General features: G+C 38.2%; 1 protein-coding gene across 2 annotated transcripts; it reads left to right on the top strand.

The window, feature by feature from the left end:
• The first annotated feature begins 104 nt into the window (after positions 1–104).
• Positions 105–22,091, top strand: LOC117316085 (hydroxymethylglutaryl-CoA lyase, mitochondrial-like). Of its 2 annotated transcripts, XR_004529817.1 has the most exons (11): positions 105–209; positions 3,139–3,207; positions 6,517–6,624; positions 7,630–7,725; positions 8,176–8,234; positions 12,751–12,840; positions 13,040–13,103; positions 14,865–15,053; positions 16,021–16,146; positions 19,179–20,078; positions 20,211–22,091. XR_004529817.1 is itself a non-coding variant. In XM_033870575.1 (10 exons), exons 1-10 carry the CDS (start codon positions 117–119, stop codon positions 19,281–19,283), a joined length of 999 nt encoding a protein of 332 aa, XP_033726466.1. In that variant the 5' UTR covers positions 105–116; the 3' UTR covers positions 19,284–22,091. The 2 variants fall into 2 exon arrangements, 1 of the variants encoding a protein (XP_033726466.1); XM_033870575.1 differs by having other exon boundaries at positions 19,179–22,091.
• Positions 22,092–23,925: the final 1,834 nt, after the last annotated feature.

Consider the following 23,925-nt stretch of genomic DNA (forward strand, 5'->3'; position numbering starts at 1 on the left):
TAACATGGGAAAAATATGAATCATATAGACTGACAATATGGTATTTTAGGACAACTGCAATTTTTCCTAAAAAGATAACGATATATAGCACGGGCGATTGTTTACTTCCGGTAAAAATGGCTTCATTGACTTTCACTTTACACCGATTTGCACAAATATTTGCTAAGTTGTCACGCGAGAAGGTCTCAAGAAATTGCTCACATGCTGCTGTAAGAATTTCTCAATACTTCCTTGTACATATACGATCCTTTCTCGTTATTGCCGATGTTACATTATGCGTATAAATAACACTAACTTTGTATCAAATTATAATGATATTGATAATCCTTATACTGAGTTGAGTACAGGGCCCAGCAGCAGTTGTTCGAAGGATAATTAGGCTAGCTAGTCAAAGTTTAACCACAATTTTAAAATCGTAATCAAATCATTTCTGGTAAAACTTAAAAAAATATAAAACTATCGCTCTCCTCAGTCTCTTCCTACTTGTCCATTGGGAGTACTACAGGCTAATACTCTGGTTTTGAGGGAACCTCCTAAAGACATGAATGGACCTGAAAGGACCTGAATCGGTTTTTATAGTTGTTTGTTGCTTATAAATGCGTTATTTCTCAATGTTTTATGCAAGAATGGGTGTTATTACATATCAAAATACCATTTTCATTTGGGAAAAAGAAAATTAAAGGTGTATATTAAAGCTTGATAAATGAGTCCCTAATCGAACTGACAAATACGGCAGACCTTATTAGGACTGAGTGGATCTGAACGGGATTTAAGCCGTATTATAGCTAAGGTTGTGTTATATTTTAATGCAAAAAGGATGTCACTTAGATATAAAATGAAGATTTTTTTCATAAAATTATTATTTGGTAACATTATTTCGAGCTTTATATATGGGTCTTAGGACTTATACTGCAATCAAAGTAAGATGTATCAAATAAGTAAATTAAATTTGAAAAAAATGTGAGCATTAAACAAATTAATAAAATAAATTCTTATTATCAACCTCTTTGCATTAAACACATAATACACCTAATTATTGGAACCTCCTAAAGACATTAATGGGCCTGAATCGGTTTTTAAAGGTGTTTGTTGCTTATAAATGTGTTATTTCTCAGTGTTTTATGCAAGAATGGGTGTTATTACACATCAAAATACCATTTTCATCTGGAAAAAAAGAAAATTAATGGTGTATATTAAAGCTCGATAAATGAGTTCCTAATCGAACTAACAAATATGGCGGACCTTAATGGGACTGAGTGGATCTGAACGGGAGTTAAAGCGTATTATAGCCAAGGTTGTGTTATATTTTAATGCAAAAAGGATGTCACTTAGATATAAAATGAAGATTTTATTTATAAAATTATTATTTGGTAACGTTATTTCGAGCTTTATATATGGGTCTTGGGACTTAACTGTAATCAAAGTAAGATATATCAGATAAGTAAATGAAATTTGAAAAAAATACGAGTATTTAACAAATTAAAAAAATAAATTCTTATTATCAACCTCCTTGCATTAAACACATAATACATCTAAATTACTCCACTCGATCCGATTCAGGGCCGAGTTGTTCAAAAAAAGATAAGCTTAATCACTTGATTAGTGAAAATCTCATTTCCCCCGTTATGTCAAAACCTGAGTGTGTGTATTCCTTAAAATGGGCAGGTAAGAAGAAACTGACCAGTGTTAAAAGTTTCATAAAATTTCGTCAAGTTAGTTTTACCAGAAATGATTGTATCACGGTTATAAAATTGATGTTAAAATATGATTAGCTTAATCATCTTTTTAACAACTGGACCCATGCAGGTCCGCCAGGTTTGCCGATTCAATGATCAGCAACCCATTAAGCTTGAAAACACATCATAAAATGTGCATTTTTTTCCAAATAAAAATGGTTCTATTGTAACACATTTATTAGCGATAAACACCTTTAAAACCCATTCAGGTCCAGATTCAGGTCCATTCAAGTCTTTAGGAGGACCCTGTTTTGAGGAAAAGAGAAATGAGATTTTCATTAATCAAGTGATTAAGCTAATCACCTTTTGAACAACTGGGCCCATGTTGGGGAAAACTAATAACTTGGGTAGGTCATACGACAATCTACCACAAAACACCCCAAAACTACCAAAATTCACCCTAAATCTTCCCGAAAACACCCTTTAATATTAATTGAGGATAAGCTTTGTTAATAAAAATAGCCCAAATCACTTGATTTAAACTTAACTTTATAATTTTTTTTGTCTAATTTTGTGATGAAACATACAAATGTAACGGGAGAGGGAAGATCCATTGAACAGACCAGAACTTGAACCTGGGACCTCTGAGTTCTAGACAGATGCTCTAACCTTTTAGTTAACTGGCCAACGACACTCGGTCCAGTCCAGCCCAAGTTTCCTCTGGCCCTGACACCTGAGATGGTGTCGTGGCCAGAGGGAACTTGGCTTAGTCCAGTTCAGCTACATTTCTCGATCATTCAGCAAAATCTTTGACCCCAAAGACACACACAAGACCCTATACCACCTTCGTGGGCATTTAGTTGGGCAACAAATATAATGAGATAAGAAAATGCAATGACCTGACCAGAATTCGAACACCAGACTTCAAAACTCTTGATTGACGCTTTAACCATTAATTTGAGCTACCTGACCACCAGTGTTCAGCCTAGCTAGTCCACATCAAAAAATTATTTACCCTGTAAATTAATGCACTGTTAAAAATATATTACAAAATTCTCTGTTAAAGCGATTTTAGATATTTTTAGTAAAAAATCTGTAATTTGACTGGCATATAATACAAGAATTTGTATATTATACACAAGTTTGCGGTTTTCCCTAACCTGCACTAAATGTGTACGTTTTGTATGTGCACTGATCATTAGTGAAGTGAGGGGTATTTCCTTCATAAAAAGTGTAAAGACATTAATGATAGGAGCAGGTGGGTGTGGCTTAATAGTGTTAAATATGGTCTCTATCACTCAGCTGGGGAGCATGTCTGTGGCTCAGGAATAATAGTAATACTATAGATTATCACTCAAAGGACTCATTTATAAGGTTTAATTGAATCCTGCCAAACTGTTCAGATCCATCTTCATAAGTTTATAACCTGTTCACATTTCATGAGTTTTTATTAATATTGCAGTTTGCAGGATTTCCTTCATTTGTGAAAGTTGTAGAGGTTGGTCCCAGAGATGGACTACAGAATGAAAAGGTTGGTATATTGCTATAATCAGATAAAGTCCTATTAGAATATATCCTTTTATCTAAAAGTGTTGTTTATCATGTTGTAACATGATATATTTCTTGGATGAGTTTTATATGGCTCCAGCTTTAACAACAGATGTCAGTCTGTCAAAATATCTAATTGATATATTTGCCAGGGAATTTGGCAAAATAAGTTCATAGTTGAAGTTTTTGATATTATTTTGTATGAAATCTCAACAAAGGCACAGTCAAAACAATAATTTGAAATAGAACTGGCAACATCACCACTTAAGATGTTAAGATGGCACCAAACATTTTTAACTACATCAAATCCATAAATTCTTCTTCTTTTGTCATTCGGCCTCCGTCAAAAAATGACGATTACGGCTAATGGGAGGCGTTGCCAATGCTCTTAAAAGAAAAGGTGCAGGGATTTGGGTACAGTGAGAGGGTTTTTTTTTTAAATTTTTTTTAGTGGAAACTATAAGATAAAAGCATTTGGTGGTGTGTTTATGGTGTGTGTTTGAGATCATCAAGGGCTGCATTGTGTATATGTGCCTTGAAGATCTCTAGTGTAGTGCATTGTACTGTTGCCACCGGGAGGAGGTTCCATTGTGTTATTGTGTGTGGGGAAAAGGAATATTTATATGTGTCATTGGTGGCAGATAGGTGTCTGAATGTGTAGGGGTGTGTTTGCCTTGTCCTAGGGTCAGCTGGGTGCATGATGCCGTGTGGGTCTATTGCGACATGATGGTGAATGATTTTGTATAAAAGTATGAGTCTGGTCTTGAGTCTACGTGTTTTGAGTGTGGGCCAGTTGAGTTTGTCCATCATGTCTTGTACTGAACTTGTGTTGTGGTATCTGTTTTGTACGTATCATCGTGCTGCTCTGCGTTGAATTTTTTCTATTTGATTGATTTGGTTTGTGTTGTGCGGGTCCCATATGGAAGAGCAGTATTCTAGTTTGGGTCTCACTAGGGCTTTGTATGCATGTTCTTTTATATGTTGTGAGTTTATTTTCAGGTTGCGTTTTAGGAAGCCCAGTGATCTGTTGGCGTTTGCAGTGATGTTATTGATGTGTGTATCCCATTTGAGGTTTTTCTGTAATGTGAGTCCTAAGTATTTGCTGGCGTCGACTTGTTGCAGTGTGTGGTCGTGTAGTTTGTAGTTATATGTTGTTTTGGTGTGTTTGTTTGAGGTGGATATGATGTTGCATTTGTTTGGGTGAAATTTCATGAGCCAGTCTTGTTCCCACTGTCCTGCTGCGTTTATGTCTTGTTGTAATTTGTGTGCGTCGTCTATGTTCTGGATTGTCTTGTAGATGATGCTATCGTCGGCGAAGAGTCTGAGGGTGCTGTGTTTGATGTAGTCTGGTAGGTCGTTGATGTATATGAGGAAAAGTATGGGGCCCAAGCAGGTTCCTTGAGGTACTCCTGAGGTGACTTGGACTTTGTCCGATTGTTTCCCTTCAAGTAATACTGTTTGGGTGCGGTGTGTCAGAAAGTCTGTAATCCATGTGAGTGTGTTCCCTGTAATTCCGTAGTATTTGAGTTTGTACTGGAGGCGTTTGTGTGGGACTTTGTCAAATGCTTTGGCAAAGTCCATTATGACAATGTCTGTCTGTTTGTTTGTATTGTTATTTAGTGTTAGGTCGTGTATGAATGTGGCGAGTTGTGTTTCACATGATCTTGAGGAGCGAAAGCCGTGTTGGAGGTTGTAGAGTATGTTGTTGTCCTCTAGATGTTTCATTGTTGCGCTTGTGATGATGTGTTCCATGATTTTGCATGCGATGCAGGTGAGTGAGATTGGGCGGTAGTTAGTGGGGTTGTGTTTGTCTCCTTTCTTGTATATAGGGTTTACATTTGCGTGTTTCCAGTCATGTGGTAGTGTCCCTGAGCTGAGTGAAGTGTTGAAGATTTTTGTGAGTATGGGTGCTAATTCTTGTTTGATCTGTGGTTTTGGTACATGATCGAATGTTATTTTGTTTAAAATATGTGTGAGTACATTCTTTATAAAATATGATGCCATGGAAATATCACCACTTACAATGATGAACACCTTTTAAACTCCATTCACATTTCAATCCATCAACTCTGGTACATGTTGTATTGTTATTGTGTGTACCTGATCATGTGAGCTTTAAAACTGCATATACTGTAAAAGTGGATATTTTCGCGTGTGGAAATTTTCGCTTAGCCAGCTTCCAAAGTGTTCGCGGTGTGGATATTTTCGCGCCGTCAAGATATTTTTTGCGCAAACTTGTATCTTTTATATTTAGTATTTTTATGTGTTAATATATTCGCGTGTGAAAATTTCGCGGAGATTTACCGATAGCGAAATAAGCGAAAATTTCCACACCGCGAATATTTCCACTTTTACAGTATACAATTTATGTACAGAGATATTGGTGTAACTAGATTCCACCAATATGTTCAGCTAATGGTGCAGGTTTGTAAACTGACTTTGGTGCCACATTTGTGTCTGTGTAATAAAGAAATATGTATTGATAGGTACAGTTTGTATAATTGAACACAGAACCTTAAGCTTACTTGCTGTATGGCATTTAAGACATATTTATTCTCCTAAGTCAAGTAAATCTAGAATCTTAAATATAGGTTGACACACTTTCCATTCAGAAAAAAAAGTATCATGTGTTGTGTTTTTTCCAGTTTTCTTGTCAGCTGAAAGGCTGCAAGGCGTAATAGTGGACGTAAGAGTAGCAGTCTACAGTGCTGTTTGTTAGAGCACGACTATGGATTTTGTAGGGTTTTCAGGGATCTATACATGTGTTCCTATGTAAATGAGCTGATTATGTTTCATTATCTCCCTAAAAGGATGAAATACATAGAGGTTATTGTAATTGTTGGATATGGAATTTATTTCGTTCCAGTAAGTTATTTTTTAAAAGGTACAAAAGACACGAGCTTTAGCGAGTGTCTTGCAATTTAAAAGAAATAACTTACGAGTTTGAAATAAATTCCATATCCAACAATCACGAGTCGTGTGACCTGTTACTACCACAATAATATCGGCTTGAATCAAAGGGAAACGTGGCCAAGTATAATTTCGCGTATGCATTCGATTATTGATGACGTCAATAACAATTGCAGCTTGGGTCAAAGTTCAAAATTTTTGACCAATCAAAAGACCGGAAGGTCATATACCCCTAGTGGTATATAACATATATTTATCCAACAGTCGGCACATTTATACAATGGCTTGAGAGTGGAATAACAAGGCGTATTGTGGTAGAAATGTAGATATATAATTATTATTGTACTGTGATTTAAATAACTAACTTTGTTTTCATTTCAAGATTATGGTGGCAACAGAAACAAAAATCAAATTCATAAACCTGTTGTCTGAAGCTGGACTTCCCGTCATAGAGGTGACAAGTTTTGTATCGCCAAAATGGGTACCACAGGTAAGATGTACAGGTATCCACAGGTAAAGTGTACAGGTATCCACAGGTAAGGTGTACAGGATTCCACAGGTAAGGTGAACAGGTATCCACAGATAAGGTTAAAGGATTCCATATGTAAGATGTACAGGATTCCACAGGTAAGATGTACAGGATTCCACAGGTAAGGTGTACAGGATTCCACAGGTAAGATGTACAGGATTCCACAGGTAAGGTGTACCGGTATCCACAGGTAAGGTGTACAGGATTCCTGCATCAATCTGCTATATCTTTGTTGTGCTGTGGACTCTCTTTAAATTAAATGGTTAGCTCCCATGAAATTATTGTCAAGTTTATTTGAAAAAAAATGTACATGAGTGGGAGTAAATAATCAGCATTTCTTGTCTGATGTTATTCCCAGATTAAAGGTCTGAGAGTCTCTGGTACTGTACAAAAATAAAAACTTAAGCTCTCTATATCAGCCTTGTTATACCACTGTCTTTGTCTTCAAGATTGGTAAGGTAAAGGTTTTGGCTTAGTTATCACTACCTTCCAATCTCAATTTGTTTTTGCTTATTACCATATTTGTCCAGCAATAAGCCCACACCTGGTATTTCCATCATAGTTATTTGCTGTTGTGAGCAGGTATTGATGGTTATGTCATTTGTCCAGTCCAGTTCCGCTACATTTCTCCATACTGCAGCAAAATCTTTGACCCCAAAGACACACACAAGACCCTATTCCACCTTCATCACAAATATTTGTGTGAAAACAATTTTTTCATGCAAACTACGTAATTACTTTTGCACAAGAGCAGATAAGGAAAAGATGTAATAAGCCCACTCAAATGCTTACAAGTGTTATTGTTGTCATGCAATAAAGCCCAACCACATGAGTCAAAGATCCCCCCCCCCCCCCCCCCCCCCTAAATATAAATAAATATAAATAAAATTGTCTTCATACACAAACAATGCCAACACTGAACTTGTACAGATTAAAAATAAAACATAAGGATGGTATTATTTCCAGATGGCAGACCATACTGAAGTCCTACAGGGAATCACACGACATCCAAATATTTCCTATGCTGCCCTCACACCCAATCTTCAAGGCTTTAAAGGAGCAGTAAGTACCATGAGGTTGAGGTACCCAAATTATCTCCCCTGGTTCTCATAGCATTGTCTCCCTTGATTTTCCAGTCATTTGCCAATTTATTTTGTGTACAATTTTTCCTGCACAATCTGTTTTTACCCTCCTTTGGTTCAGATTGACAAAATCCTGTGGGTAAGAATCACAGTTTCTTGAATTCTTGGTTTGTCAATTTTTTGATAACTTTTTTTAAAATTCTTATCGTTCATGTTGACTACGAGTCAGAAATTATACTGATATGAATAGGAAAGATTTTATTTCTTTGGAGAGGCAGATCCAACAATGAGAAAAAGTTGAATTTTTAGAAGGAATTTCAATGTTTTGCCATGACCGTTAGAATGTCAAGGTGAGAGTTCAAGGCCCTGTGGGCCTCTTTTTAAATATTTTCTCCTGTTTGAAATTAGGTTCAATGATTTGCTTTCTCAGGTTGATGCAAAAGCCACAGAAGTAGCAATATTTGGAGCGGCTTCAGAGAGCTTCAGTAGGTATGTGGTACCAAAAATTATATATTCAACAGAACTTGTACATTGTACCTGACTTTTTTTTTTTTTTGATTCTGTAATTTGTATTGGTTTAGTTGCGTTCAGGTGTTAATGATAAAACATGTGTATATTACTCACAAAATATGTTGATTTTTCCAGCATCATTTTAGAAATGTCATGGTTGAGAACCCAAGATTCATCCCTCCAGCAAAATGTCATCTCTCACTCTTACTTTTCATTAAATTATAAAGTGTAGTTCACATGAATATCTACATAATATACCATTATCTAACCAGCGAGACCTCATTATAATCATACTGCTGTATATCAATGACATACAGGAACAAACTGAACACAGTATCTAGTGTATTTTGTAGTGTACACAGTGAAAATGTAGTGCACTAGACTAAACATTGTAGTGCACTCCAGCGCACTACAGTGTTAACTCCAGTACACTACAGTGTTAACTCCAGTACACAACAGTGTTAACTCCAGTGAACTAGTGTTAACTCCAGTACACAACAGTGTTAACTCCAGTACACATCAGTGTTAACTCCAGCGCACTACAGTGTTAACTCCAGTACACTACAGTGTTAATTCCAGTGAACTACAGTGTTAACTCCAGTACACAACAGTGTTAACTCCAGTACACTACAGTGTTAACTCCAGCACACTACAGTGTTAATTCCAGTGAACTACAGTGTTAACTCCAGTGAACTACAGTGTTAACTCCAGTACACTACAGTGTTAACTCCAGTACACTACAGTGTTAACTCCAGTACACTACAGTGTTAACTCCAGTACACTACAGTGTTAAATCCAGTACACTACAGTGTTAACTCCAGTACACTACAGTGTTAACTCCAGTACACTACAGTGTTAACTCCAGTACACATCAGTGTTATCTCCAGTACACTACAGCGTTAACTCCAGTACACTACAGTGTTAACTTCAGTACACTACAGTGTTAACTCCAGTACACTACAGTGTTAACTCCAGTACACTACAGTGTTAACTCCAGTACACTACAGTGTTAACTCCAGCGCACTAGTGTTAATTCCAGTGAACTACAGTGTTAACTCCAGTGAACTACAGTGTTAACTCCAGTACACAACAGTGTTAACTCCAGTACACTACAGTGTTAAACACAGATGTTACTAAAAAATACTAATGGAACTAAAAGAGAACAATTACTGCAGTGGAGACATGCTCCCAGAAATCAAGAGATAACCGAGAAATGAAACTTTGCAGGGCTAAAAGTGGCGCCTGTTTTAGTGGCCATGGCGCCTTAAATTCTCCATTGGCGACCAGTTATTAACCTATAAGGCGCCTGTATGGCCACTAAAAAATTGTGTAAATTTGGGATTTGGTTAATCTTTCAAAGGTTGCAGTCAATGCTAAAATGATGTTCATGACCGAAAAAATTACAGAGAGATCTTATACTGTACTAAAGAATTTAAAAAAATATTTGAAGTTAAGACAACTTGGTCGGCAACTAACTTTTCCAATTGGCGCCTAGATTATATGACTTGGTAGCCAAATAGGCCACCTGGTAAAAATATCCACTTTGAGCCCTGCTTTGATTCTAACTGAACAATGATAAAAGAAATTCAAAATAAGAACAGAATGTTGTTTTACATAGCAACCCTTTAAAAACTATAAGGAGAATAAGACCAGGCATTCTGGAAGGGTTAGCGCCTTCTGCTACTTATGCTTCATCAGCGACAACCGACATACAAATCTAGATCAAACAAGGGTATTCTCAAAATGCAAACCAGGGTGGTGACCGTATGGTGACTGGGAAATAGGCTTTGCTGTCTGTGTTGTGTGTATTATGAAGGGAACCATATTGTCCTCTATATATTACACCTGACCGATGTTACTATGTAGTAACTGGTCAGAGATGAAGTATGTGGAGTCTGCAGTCCTTTATAAAGGATGTAGAGTGTGGCACAGGGTGGCAACCATTGACCTTCATTCATAATCCCTACTGGAAGAACACCACAATCTATAAATATCCTATACACAATCCCTACAGGATGAACACCACAATCTATAAATATCCTATACACAATCCCTACAGGATGAAGAACACCACAATCTATAAAATTCCTTTACACAATCCCTTCTTTAGGCTGTCAAAAACAGGAAATGTTTGAAACACATCAACTTTATACCTTGACACCAGTTGGAAGCAATGTCAAAATGTAAATGTTTTGTTCACAGTCATTGAATGTGGTGAATGTATGAATGTGGACATTCCTTAGATACCAGAGTAATAATCTTTTATCCATCTGGTGACTTCAATTAGTATTCATTATAAGGGGCTGTGGTAGCCGAGTGGTTAAGGTGTCACAAAACTTTTAACACTAGCCCTCTACCACTGGGTTGCGAGTTCGAAACCTTCGTGGGACTGGTACTGACCATAGGCTGGTGGTTTTTCTCTGGTACTCCAGCTTTCCTCCACATCCAAAACCTGGCATGTCCTAAATGACCCTTGCTGTAGATAGGAAGTTAAACAAACTAAGCCAAACCATTATGAAGAATACAATTTTCCTGGTTATAGTTGAAACCTAGACAGCTGACATATGCCAGTGTTTCTATAGCAGACCTGGGCCCATATTCATAAAAAAACTTAAGTTAAGTATTTCACTTAAGTAAATACTTAAGTAGGACATTTGTACTTAAGTACTAAAATAAACTTAAGTATTTACTTAATTCAAGGTTTTATCTTAAGTTGTATTAATAAAACTACTTAAGCTTAAGTATAACTTAAGTTTTTACTTAAAGTTAAGTAACGTCATGAGGATGTTTAACTTCCTTTAAAAATACTTAAGTAAATACTTAACAACTCAGAAGAAAGATGACTTCACGAAATCGACAGAAATCAACTTGTTTTTAAGAAAAAAATCATTAACTTCAGATTTTGTTGTATTCAATCATTTAAAACAAGATGTAAAGGTTTGAATCGAAGATGGATGAGTCAATCTCACTGTCGTTAAGGCCCATTACGAAGTCAATACTACAGCGACACGGAGCAATTGTAGTTTATAAGGAACATACCCACATACCAATCAAATTCTATTTAGATAAAACTTCATTTTTGTTTCTCTTGCTGACTTTCACAAACCAGGAATACTGCCTCAAATTTTTATTGTTTCTTTTATTCATTAATTAAAAGAATGTATATCTATAGAGTTCTTACCTGTATATTAAAAAAACATTGAGGTTACTTGTACTTTAACTTGAACCCGTTCATGTGCATTCCGGCCCTGTCATGTATTTAGTACTCCCCTGCTTTGATAACGAAACGAAAGTTTTAAATAACAGTTGATTGTTGTGACAGTTCTAGCATGTTTGGGGAGCGGGATTTTACAGATCGTACAATGTAACTAGGGGTTTGATATGTACATTTCAACTGATGTTTGGTTTAGTGGAAATCAACTAAAACGTACTTGTTCTCTTTGACTCTACGATGAACACGCTATATGCATTTTTGGCCTGAACGACGAGGTTAGTCTAATTTTCGTGCATTCCTCCGGCTTTCTCCTGATTAATGCATCTGAACTGTTCAATCTGTCGGCAACCTGAAAACCCACGCTTGCCTATTTGCCGATGCCGACATTCCGTCCTTAAATCGTCAACGTATGACATGTTTTCTTTCACTTGTAAACATGTACTAGCCTCACCATCGCCAGACATTCGTCCTTTGTCAAGTTTGGTCATCTCGTCTTTTTTGCTGTTGCCATTTCCGGATTCTGATCGTCTTGGAATGCCAGGAACGCCGGTGCCAAATTTCACGTTTTACGAAAGACATCACGCAGCTACTTAACAACAACATAACAACTACATGAAATACTTAAATATTCATACTTAACTAAGTATGCACTAAGTTAATACTTAAGTCGTTTATGAATAGTACTTAAGTTCTAACTTAAGTTTTATTTAACTAAGTAAAATATTTATAGTTAAGTATAACTTAAGTCAAACATAAGTATTTAACTTAAGATTTTTTATGAATATGGGCCCTGGAGTATTGTTACATTAAAGGGTCAACCTAGCTTGGTATGTCTTGAAATAGAATGTTGAAGAAAACTCTTGTCAGCAGTTAAACTTAATATTACTCTAGTCAACCTTATTTTAATCAGACTTATCTCTATAAGAAAACCCCAGGGTTTTTTTTCGTGGGAAAGAGGATGAGCACACTTAATTACAACAGATATTCTTCAGTCTTTTAACATAAGACATCATAAGAGGTGAAAAAAGTCCACTGGTAAGTCTAAAGAAAACCCCTATTTCTCCAACTAAATTTCACATTGAAAATTGTCCTTGTAAATGGTCTAATTAACCCCATGTTGGAAGTGCACATTTCACTTACAACCCAATAACAATGAAACCAACATCTGAGTATTATAATTGTCTCTTCGTCTACATAGTTATTTATGTATACATGTGTTTATAAGCAACTTCATAAAGATTCATTTGCCAAAAACAATTTTCTCTTCTTTTTTTTTTACAGAAAAAATATCAATTGTAGCATAGCAGATAGCTTGAAACGATTTGAAGAAGTAATGAAAGCTGCGAAGGAATGTAAGATACCAGTGCGAGGGTGAGGATTACTTGTCAAGTGTTTCATTAATGTTTAACTGTCCAGAGCAAAGGTCACCTTCAATTATCAAATATCTGATCACAGCCAATCAAAGTCAAAAGAGAAAACTTTTAACACGTCTCCTGATGTCCTCAATATTTCTTTATATCACTTTAAGTGGATTAGTTATTAAGGGTGAATTAACTTTTGTTGGTTGTAGATATGTTTCCTGTGTGCTGGGTTGTCCGTACGAGGGAGATGTATCGCCGGAGAAAGTAGCACAGGTAAATCAACATTACGCTCATAATTAAAAGTAACGTTAGGTTACAGAATTAAACTAAATATGTACACACCATGTTACACCAATTCTGATTGGATGTTGTATGTGTCCAAGAGTATGTTTGACACGGGTTGTTATACTCGGATTGGCTGTTGTAGATATCCAAGAGTATGTTTGACACGGGTTGTTATACTCGGATTGACTGATGTAGGTATCCAAGAGTATGTTTGACACGGGTTGTTATACTCGGATTGACTGATGTAGGTATCCAAGAGTATGTTTGACACGGGTTGTTATACTCGGATTGACTGATGTAGGTATCCAAGAGTATGTTTGACACGGGTCGTTATACTCGGATTGGCTGTTGTAGGTATCCAAGAGTATGTTTGACACGGGTTGTTATACTCGGATTGACTGATGTAGGTATCCAAGAGTATGTTTGACACAGGTTGTTATACTCGGATTGACTGATGTAGGTATCCAAGAGTATGTTTGACACAGGTTGTTATACTCGGATTGACTGATGTAGGTATCCAAGAGTATGTTTGACACGGGATGTTATACTCGGATTGACTGATGTAGGTATCCAAGAGTATGTTTGACACGGGTTGTTATACTTGGATTGGATGTGTAGGTATCCAAGAGTATGTTTGACACAGGTTGTTATACTCGGATTGACTGATGTAGGTATCCAAGAGTATGTTTGACACAGGTTGTTATACTCGGATTGACTGATGTAGGTATCCAAGAGTATGTTTGACACAGGTTGTTATACTCGGATTGACTGATGTAGGTATCCAAGAGTATGTTTGACACGGGTTGTTATACTCGGATTGACTGATGTAGGTATCCAAGAGTATGTTTGACACAGGTTGTTATACTCGGATTGACTGTTGTAGGTATCCAAGAGTATGTTTGACACGGGATGTTATACTCGGATTGACTGATGTAGGTATCCAAGAGTATGCTTGACACGGGTTGTTATACTCGGATTGACTGATGTAGGTATCCAAGAGTATGTTTGACACGGGTTGTTATACTCGGATTGACTGTTGTAGGTATCCAAGAGTATGTTTGACACGGGTTGTTATACTCCGATTGACTGATGTAGGTATCCAGGAGTATGTTTGACACGGGATGTATCCAAGAGTATGTTTGACACGGGTTGTATCCAAGAGTATGTATGACATGGTTGTTACAACAACTCTGATTGGCTGTTGTAGGTATCCAAGAGTATGTTTGACACGGGATGTATCCAAGAGTATGTTTGACACAGGTTGTTATACTCGGATTGACTGTTGTAGGTATCCAAGAGTATGTTTGACACAGGTTGTTATACTCTGATTGACTGATGTAGGTATCCAAGAGTATGTTTGACACGGGATGTATCCAAGAGTATGTTTGACACAGGTTGTTATACTCGGATTGACTGATGTAGGTATCCAAGAGTATGTTTGACACGGGTTGTTATACTCGGATTGACTGTTGTAGGTATCCAAGAGTATGTTTGACACGGGATGTATCCAAGAGTATGTTTGACACGGGTTGTTATACTCGGATTGACTGATGTAGGTATCCAAGAGTATGTTTGACACGGGATGTATCCAAGAGTATGTTTGACACGGGTTGTTATACTCCGATTGACTGATGTAGGTATCCAGGAGTATGTTTGACACGGGATGTATCCAAGAGTATGTTTGACACGGGATGTATCGAAGAGTATATATGACATGGTTGTTACACCAGTTCTGATTGGATGTTGTAGGTATCCAAAAGTATGTATGACATGGGTTGCTATGAGATTTCCCTTGGTGACACGATCGGGATTGGCACGCCTGGAGGTATGAAGAAGATGCTAGCTGAGGTTATGAAGAGTGTACCGGTGAATAGACTTGCTGTCCACTGCCATGATACTTACGGTCAAGCTTTGGCCAATATCTTTGCTGCTTTACAGGTGGGTCAGGACATACCATCATAGTGACAATGGTTTCCATACAAGATACACTATGGTCATTCTCCACTGTTAACTGAAAACACACATTTTCTGAAATGCTCAAATTTCCCTAATGAGGGAGAAAACAGATTTTTTTTCATGGTGGATATATAAGTGAAGTTTGCAGTTAATATCTAAATAGAAAACAGACTTTCCTGTACTGTAGACACTGTATACACAATAATCCCGGTGTATCTCAGTCTGAGGGTAAGATGTTCAAGCCTGAATAGTTAGTACCAGGAGTGCTGAACAAAAAAACTTATCCTTCATATGCTGATAGCTCTACCTCCGAAATATTTCCCTGATATGCTGCACATCGAGGATCTTACCAGTAAGATGCTTAACCACAAACACATTCAGATGCTTCACCTAAAAAATCTTACCCACAGCTGCCGATCTTCAAAAATCTTATACTTCAGGTACTAAATGGAAAACTCCCTCCATACATAAACTTTTAGGTACTAAACGGAAAATCTCTGATACATGAACCTTCCGTTGCTAAACGGAAAATCTCTGATACATGTACCTTCCGTTGCTAAACGGAAAAACTCCAATATAGTAATGTACCTTCCGTTGCTAAACGAAAAAAATCCAATATAGTAATGTACCTTCAAGTGTTAAACGGAAAAACTCCCAATATAATAATATACCTTCAAGTGCTAAACAGAAAAACTCTGATCTCTGATACATGAACCTTCAGTTGCTAAACGGAAAAAAAACTCTGATACATGAACCTTCAGGTGCTAAACGCAAACTCTGATATATGAACCTTCAGGTGCTAAACAGAAACTCTGATACAGGTGCAGGACCAAAAGAATTCAGGTGTAAAGTTCACTGTTAAGACAACAAAGAAATGATAGAATCTGTTCCACCATGATATCAACATGATAACGTTAAACGATTTTATGGTCAAGTTTTCTCCACACAGATGGGGGTTGCAGTTGTAGACAGTTCTGTAGCAGGACTTGGTGGCTGTCCGTATGCCAAGGGGGCGAGCGGTAATGTCTCTACTGAGGATGTTGTTTACATGCTGAATGGTCTGAATATCAAAACGGTAGGTGTATGCTCTTTTTGATGACTAGATAAGAATATTAATGTCATTTGTGTGTAGTGTCCAATGGTCTCATCTCTAGGGGCCGGTCTCCTCTATAGTGACCTGTCTGATGGTCTCCTCTATAGGGACCTGTCTGATGGTCTCCTCTATAGGGACCTTCCTGATGGTCTCCTCTATAGGGGCCTGTCTGATGGTCCCCTCTATAGGGGCCTGTCGGATGGTTTCCTCTATAGGGACCTGTCTGATGGTCCCCTCTATAGGGACCTGTCTGATGGTCTCCTCTATAGGGACCTGTCTGATGGTCTCCTCTATAGGGACCTGTCTGATGGTCTCCTCTATAGGGGCCTGTCTGATGGTCTCCTCTATAGGGACCTGTCTGATGGTCCCCTCTATAGGGACCTGTCTGATGGCCTCCTCTATAGGGACCTGTCTGATGGTCTCCTCTATAGGGGCCTGTCTGATGGTCCCCTCTATAGGGGCCTGTCTGATGGTCTCCTCTATAGGGGCCTGTCTGATGGTCTCCTCTATAGGGGCCTGTCTGATGGTCCTCTTTATAGGGACTTATCTGATGGTCCCCTCTATAGGGACCTGTCTGATGGTCTCCTCTATAGGGGCCTGTCTGATGGTCCCCTCTATAGGGGCCTGTCTGATGGTCCTCTTTATAGGGACTTATCTGATGGTCTCCTCTATAGGGGCCTGTCTGATGGTCCCTCTATAGGGGCCTGTCTGATGGTCTCCTCTTTAGGGACCTGTCTGATGGTCCCCTCTATAGGGGCCTGTCTGATGGTCCCCTCTATAGGGGCCTGTCTGATGGTCTCATCTATAGGGGCCTGTCTGATGGTCTCCACTATAGGGACCTGTCTGATGGTCCCCTCTATAGGGGCCTGTCTGATGGTCTCCTCTATAGGGACCTGTCTGATGGTCTCCTCTATAGGGGCCTGTCTGATGGTCTCCTCTATAGGGGCCTGTCTGATGGTCTCCTCTATAGGGACCTGTCTGATGGTCTCCTCTATAGGGGCCTGTCTGATGGTCCCCTCTATAGGGGCCTGTCTGAAGGTCCACTCTACAGGGGCCTGTCTGATGGTCTCCTCTATAGGGGCCTGTCTGATGGTCTCCTCTATAGGGGCCTGTCTGGTAGTCCCCTCTATAGGGACATGTCTGATGGTCCCCTCTATAGGGGCCTGTCTGATGGTCTCCTCTATAGGGACCTGTCTGATGGTCTCCTCTATAGGGACCTGTCTGATGGTCCCCTCTATGGGGGCCTGTCTGATGGTCTCCTCTATAGGGACCTGTCTGATGGTCCCCTCTATAGGGGCCTGTCTGATGGTCTTATCTATAGGGGCCTGTCTGATGGTCTCCTCTATACGGGCCTGTCTGATGGTCCCCTCTATAGGGGCCTGTCTGATGGTCTCCTCTATAGGGACCTGTCTGATGGTCTCCTCTATAGGGACCTGTCTGATGGTCCCCTCTATAGGGGCCTGTCTGATGGTCCCCTCTATGGGGGCCTGTCTGATGGTCTCCTCTATAGGGACCTGTCTGATGGTCCCCTCTATAGGGGCCTGTCTGATGGTCTTATCTATAGGGGCCTGTCTGATGGTCTCCTCTATACGGGCCTGTCTGATGGTCCCCTCTATAGGGGCCTGTCTGATGGTCTCCTCTATAGGGACCTGTCTGATGGTCTCCTCTATAGGGACCTGTCTGATGGTCCCCTCTATAGGGGCCTGTCTGATGGTCTCCTCTATAGGGACCTGTCTGATGGTCTCCTCTATAGGGGCCTGTCTGATGGTCCCCTCTATAGGGGCCTGTCTGATGATCCCCTCTATAGGGACCTGTCTGATGGTCCCCTCTATAGGGGCCTGTCTGATGGCCTCCTCTATAGGGGCCTGTCTGATGGTCTCCTCTATAGGGACCTGTCTGATGGTCCCCTCTATAGGGACCTGTCTGATGGTCCCCTCTATAGGGGCCTGTCTGATGGTCCCCTCTATAGGGGCCTGTCTGATGGTCTCCTCTATAGGGGCCTGTCTGATGGTCCCCTCTATAGGGGCCTGTCTGATGGCCTCCTCTATAGGGGCCTGTCGGATGGCCTCCTCTATAGAGACCTGTCTGATGGTCTCCTCTATAGGGGCCTGTCTGATGGTCCCCTCTATAGGGGCCTGTCTGATGGCCTCCTCTATAGTGACCTGTCTGATGGCCTACTCTATAGGGGCCTGTCTGATGGCCTCCTCTATGGTGTGTCCAAGTAACATTGAGCATCTTTTACATCATTTCAATTGTAACATTTCACTAATGTTTTTTGACACATTTGTATTTGTTTAAGCCCACCAGTGTCTATTGTGGTTCAGTACAATGCTAGTAGTCCTAACTTTGTCCACCCCCTGATTTGATTGAGGTGATGTGTTTTTGCCCAGGACTTACCATAGGATAGATATGGTGTGTGCCAACCACTTTTTCTGTCAGAATATAAGATTCCCGTCTGTCTTTTTGTTTGATCAATTAAGACAACAACATCAGAGGCTTTGTGTTATATATATGATAAATGTTACATGAAAAAAATAAATAGCGAAAATTTCTTAATTTTGCTATCTCTAGAGCAGTTTTGGTTAACAAAACAATTGACATATCTGTTTTATATAAATCATCAAGAAAACCTTGATTAGCAAAAATATTACCAGGTAGTTGTCAGTAGTAATAACTCTAGCAGTATCAACACAGGCATGGTGGTCTAGTGGTAAGAGTACGGGACCGAAGGGTCGGTGCTTTGAGGCACTGTGTTGTATCCTTGAACAAGATACTTTACTCTGTTGTGTTCCAGTAGACTCAGCTGTAAATTAGTATGTGATAGGGTAGTGCAAGAAACGTTGTGTGTAAGTGAAATGGCAGCTCTGGCTGTATGCTTCCCTGGGAGATGAAAAAGACATTGGCTGGTTGCTGAAGGCCCACTAACCATGCATGATGATTTGTGAACCACTTTGAGACAGCTTTGTTGTGGTGATGTAGCGGTTTATTAGACTGAATTAATTTATATTCCACAGGGTATCAACATACAGAAACTACTGGAAGCAGGACAGTTTATTTCTGCGGCAATAGATCGCCCCACACATTCAAAGGTCGCCCAGGCAAAAAAATCAAGCTTATGATGTCATCGCCAAACTGTTATCTCCTAGAAATACATCTCATTACCTCAATGATGTCGTCTAGTAATGTCAATGTAATGTCGCAAATAATGTCATTGATGATAATGTCCAGAATAAGTGATGATTTCTAGTTTGTCAATGATGTTGTCACTTTACATCCATGATGATGTCTCGTAATGTCAATGATATGATCACATCATATATTATGATGTCTGGGAATGTCATTGATGACATTACAACACAAATAATGATGTCTTGTAATGTCAATAATGCCATATGTATTACAGATATATTTACAGTATTTATTGATAAAATACGTAATTTATTTTAAGTTTTTAAAATTGTACCATATTTGGCAAGAGTTAAGCCCTGGATAAATAAGGTAATCGTCTGATAAGTTAAATGAATGACAGATACAAGTGTTATTTACCTACTTGTCTAGGTAATGTCTAGTTTTAATATTGTGAGGTATTATTTTAGCTATTTTACTTTTATTAGCTCATCTGGTGCTCATGAGTTTATGCCTTGGAATATCATCCATCAAATTTATAAAAAATTTAAGAGCGTCTGGCTCATCCTGTTTTTATGTTGTTAAGCGATTTCTAAGGTCAAATGAGTCAAAGTGTTCAAATGTTTAAAACAACATTCCATTATAAAAGATAAGATATCATCATACCTAACTATTATAACAGGTCAGAGGTCATTACACCTCACTGTTATAACAAGTCAGAGGTCATCACACCTCACTATTATAACAGGTCAGAGGTCATTACACCTAACTGTTATAACAGGTCAGAGGTCATTACACCTCACTGTTATAACAGGTCAGAGGTCACAACACCTCACTGTTATAACAAGTCAGAGGTCATCACACCTCACTATTATAACAGGTCAGAGGTCATTACACTTCACTGTTATAACGGGTCAGAGTTCATCACAATTCACTGTGTGCTCATGAGTCTATGCCTTGGAATATCATCAAATTTATAAAATTTTAAGAAGTTTGAATCTTAATTTTGAGGATGTCACTGAAATTGCCATTTATTGTCCAGACACACAAATGTAATTAAATGGAGAATAGTAGAAGTATATTAGTGTAAACTCTACATTGTAATTGATGAGTCAATTAACGAAGCCATGAGTTTGTGACCATCATGATAATGGCTTGAGTACTTTTAAATTTCAACCACCATAGTAGAATGTGACTTAGAAAAATGTTACATTATAAAATATGGTAAGAAACTTCATCTTAAGTATATAGAAAAATAAGTGTTATTTTAAAACATAAGGTATGACGGACATTGACTGGTCCTTTGGTACTGTCACAATTTATTTACCTATGTCCTAGGAGGTTATGTTTGTATTATTTGTCACATATGTGTACTGTTTTTAGGTCATCTAAGACGAAGTGTCAAATGACCTATTCTACTCACCTTTTGTCCATCTTCTGTCGGAGGTGGTCTGTCAATAAATAATTTACATTTTCTGAAACCCTGAACTAATTTCACTGAAATCTTTCCAGAAATCTTCCATGACCAAAGGTCAACCGAAATTGTTGTGTATTATTATTATATGGTCCCCAATCCCCAGGGGACTGAGAGGCAGTGCAAAGTGGGTCAAATTGATTGAAATTGCAACGATCTTTAAGACGCAAGTAGAATCAAATACGCCTAATAGATGGAAAGATCTTAAGATGCTTTATGAAAAGTGTGAATTTCATGACCCCTGGAGATGGGGTAAACTTTACTATAGTTTATATAGGGAAATCACATTTTTGACTGTCATTTGTTGAATTATATTGGAATTAACTTAAAATTGGTTATTATTATCATTGTCAGATGGCTTTTTAATACTGTAAATCACTTATATTTCACGAGGGATTTATTTTCGCGTTAATTCGCGAGGAGAGTCAAACGCGAATTCAAATCTCTCGCGAATATTTGTATAAGAATACAAGAATAGTGACGTCCATTTTGAATCTACCGTAATCTTCAGTTGGCGAACAGATATTACCGTTGAAGTAATAATAGAATGATAGATTATATACTTTATTAAGAGTGTAATTTTATATCACAAAACACAAAAATTTCACACACACAAAAAAACAAAAACAAAAAAAAATGCTGAACACTGATATTGTAGTTGAACTCTGACTGATTTACCTTCTAGACAACGTTTTAGTTCATTTAAGTGCAGTAGGTACTGTCCCGAGGATCACGGATGGTTACCCGGAAGACGTCGTACTTGAAAACAACTCCCTTCAATCTCCAAATATAAACATACATGGAACAACATATTTCTTTTGTTTAATACACTTTAATATAGCCGAAGGGGTATACAGGTACATGGGAATATCGACGACCTGTTAACGTCATTCGTGAATTTAAGGTCATTTTGAGGTCAGAATTCGCGAAATTATGTATTCGCGAATAAGTCGAATGAGGAGATTTTGCGAAATTAAGTACTCACGAAGTACAAGTGATTTACAGTAGTATGCACATATAGACCCTGACTGGCCCACAGGGGCTGATGGGTGGGCCAGAAATGATCAAATAATCTAAAATATTTCAGAACTTTGGTGACAGTTAAGGTATTGTTATGTAGAAAAACAGCCAATATAAATATAGATCTGAGGTAGATTGTGATAATAAGACTAGACTGTGTATAATATATACAAATTAAACACATAGTTTAGCTATAATATACTTTATATTGTACTGATATGGTTTAAAATGAGATTAGTGATATTAAGTGTATTTGTAAAATTTACAAATATGTTTGTGGGTAAAATAAAAAAAAACAGTAAAAGTGTTGTGTATTCTGTTTTGTGGATTTGGAATTGTCCCAGTTATGCTTGGTTTTATTTGTGTTGATACCATGTGAATATATGATTTCTGTTATCACTATGGTAACTGAACTACCAGTTATTACCACTGCTATTAATATGGTAACTAAAATACCAGTTACTACCACCACCATCACTATGGTAACTAAACTACCAGTTATTGCCACCACCATCACTATGGTAACTAAACTACCAGTTATTACCACCACCATCACTATGGTAACTAAACTACCAGTTACTACCACCACCATCACTATGGTAACTAAACTACCAGTTATTACCACCAGCATCACTATGGTAACTAATCTACCAGTTATTACCACCAGCATCACTATGGTAACTAAACTACCAGTTATTACCACCACCATTACTATGGTAACTAAACTACCAGTTATTACCACCACCATTACTATGGTAACTAATCTACCAGTTATTACCACCACCATTACTATGGTAACTAAACTACCAGTTACCACCACCACCATCACTATGGTAACTAAACTACCAGTTATTACCACCACCATCACTATGGTAACTAAACTACCAGTTATTACCACCACCATCACTATAGTAACTAAACTACCAGTTATTAACCATCACTATGGTAACTAAACTACCAGTTATTACCATCACTACCACAACCATCACTATGGTAACTAAACTACCAGTTATTACCACCACCATCACTATGGTAACTAAACTACCAGTTATTACCACCACCATCACTATAGTAACTAAACTACCAGTTATTAACCATCACTATGGTAACTAAACTACCAGTTATTACCATCACTACCACAACCATCACTATGGTAACTAAACTACCAGTTATTACCACCACCATCACTATGGTAACTAAACTACCAGTTATTACCACCACCATCACTATGGTAACTAATCTACCAGTTATTACCACCACCACTATGGCAACTAAACTACCAGTTATTACCACCACCATCACTATGGTAACTAAACTACCAGTTACTACCACCACCATCACTATGGTAACTAAACTACCAGTTATTACCACCACCATCACTATGGTAACTAAACTACCAGTTATTACCACCACCATCACTATGGTAACTAAACTACCAGTTATTAACCATCACTATGGTAACTAAACTACCAGTTACTACCACCACCATCACTATGGTAACTAAACTACCAGTTATTACCACCACCATCACTATGGTAACTAAACTACCAGTTATTACCACCACCATCACTATGGTAACTAAACTACCAGTTATTAACCATCACTATGGTAACTAAACTACCAGTTATTACCATCACTACCACAACCATCACTATGGTAACTAAACTACCAGTTATTACCACCACCATCACTATGGTAACTAAACTACCAGTTATTACCACCACCATCACTATGGTAACTAAACTACCAGTTATTAACCATCACTATGGTAACTAAACTACCAGTTATTACCACCACCATCACTATGGTAACTAAACTACCAGTTATTACCACCACCATCACTATGGTAACTAAACTACCAGTTATTACCACCACCATCACTATGGTAACTAAACTACCAGTTATTAACCATCACTATGGTAACTAAACTACCAGTTATTACCACCACCATCACTATGGTAACTAAACTACCAGTTACTACCACCACCATCACTATGGTAACTAAACTACCAGTTACTACCACCACCATCACTATGGTAACTAAACTACCAGTTATTACCACCACCATCACTATGGTAACTAAACTACCAGTTATTACCACCACCATCACTATGGTAACTAAACTACCAGTTATTAACCAT

This window comes from Pecten maximus, chromosome 18 (assembly GCF_902652985.1).
Source record: "Pecten maximus chromosome 18, xPecMax1.1, whole genome shotgun sequence".
Classification (NCBI taxonomy): Eukaryota; Metazoa; Mollusca; class Bivalvia; order Pectinida; family Pectinidae; genus Pecten; species Pecten maximus.

Bases quoted from the DNA above. Each gene is read 5' to 3' on its own strand.
- LOC117316085 (XM_033870575.1), top strand. From the start codon at position 117: ATGGCTTCATTGACTTTCACTTTACACCGATTTGCACAAATATTTGCT. The intron at 7,726-8,175 runs GTAAGTACCATG...TTGCTTTCTCAG, and splicing joins TTCAAGGCTTTAAAGGAGCA to GTTGATGCAAAAGCCACAGA. The intron at 8,235-12,750 runs GTATGTGGTACC...TTTTTTTTACAG, and splicing joins GCTTCAGAGAGCTTCAGTAG to AAAAAATATCAATTGTAGCA.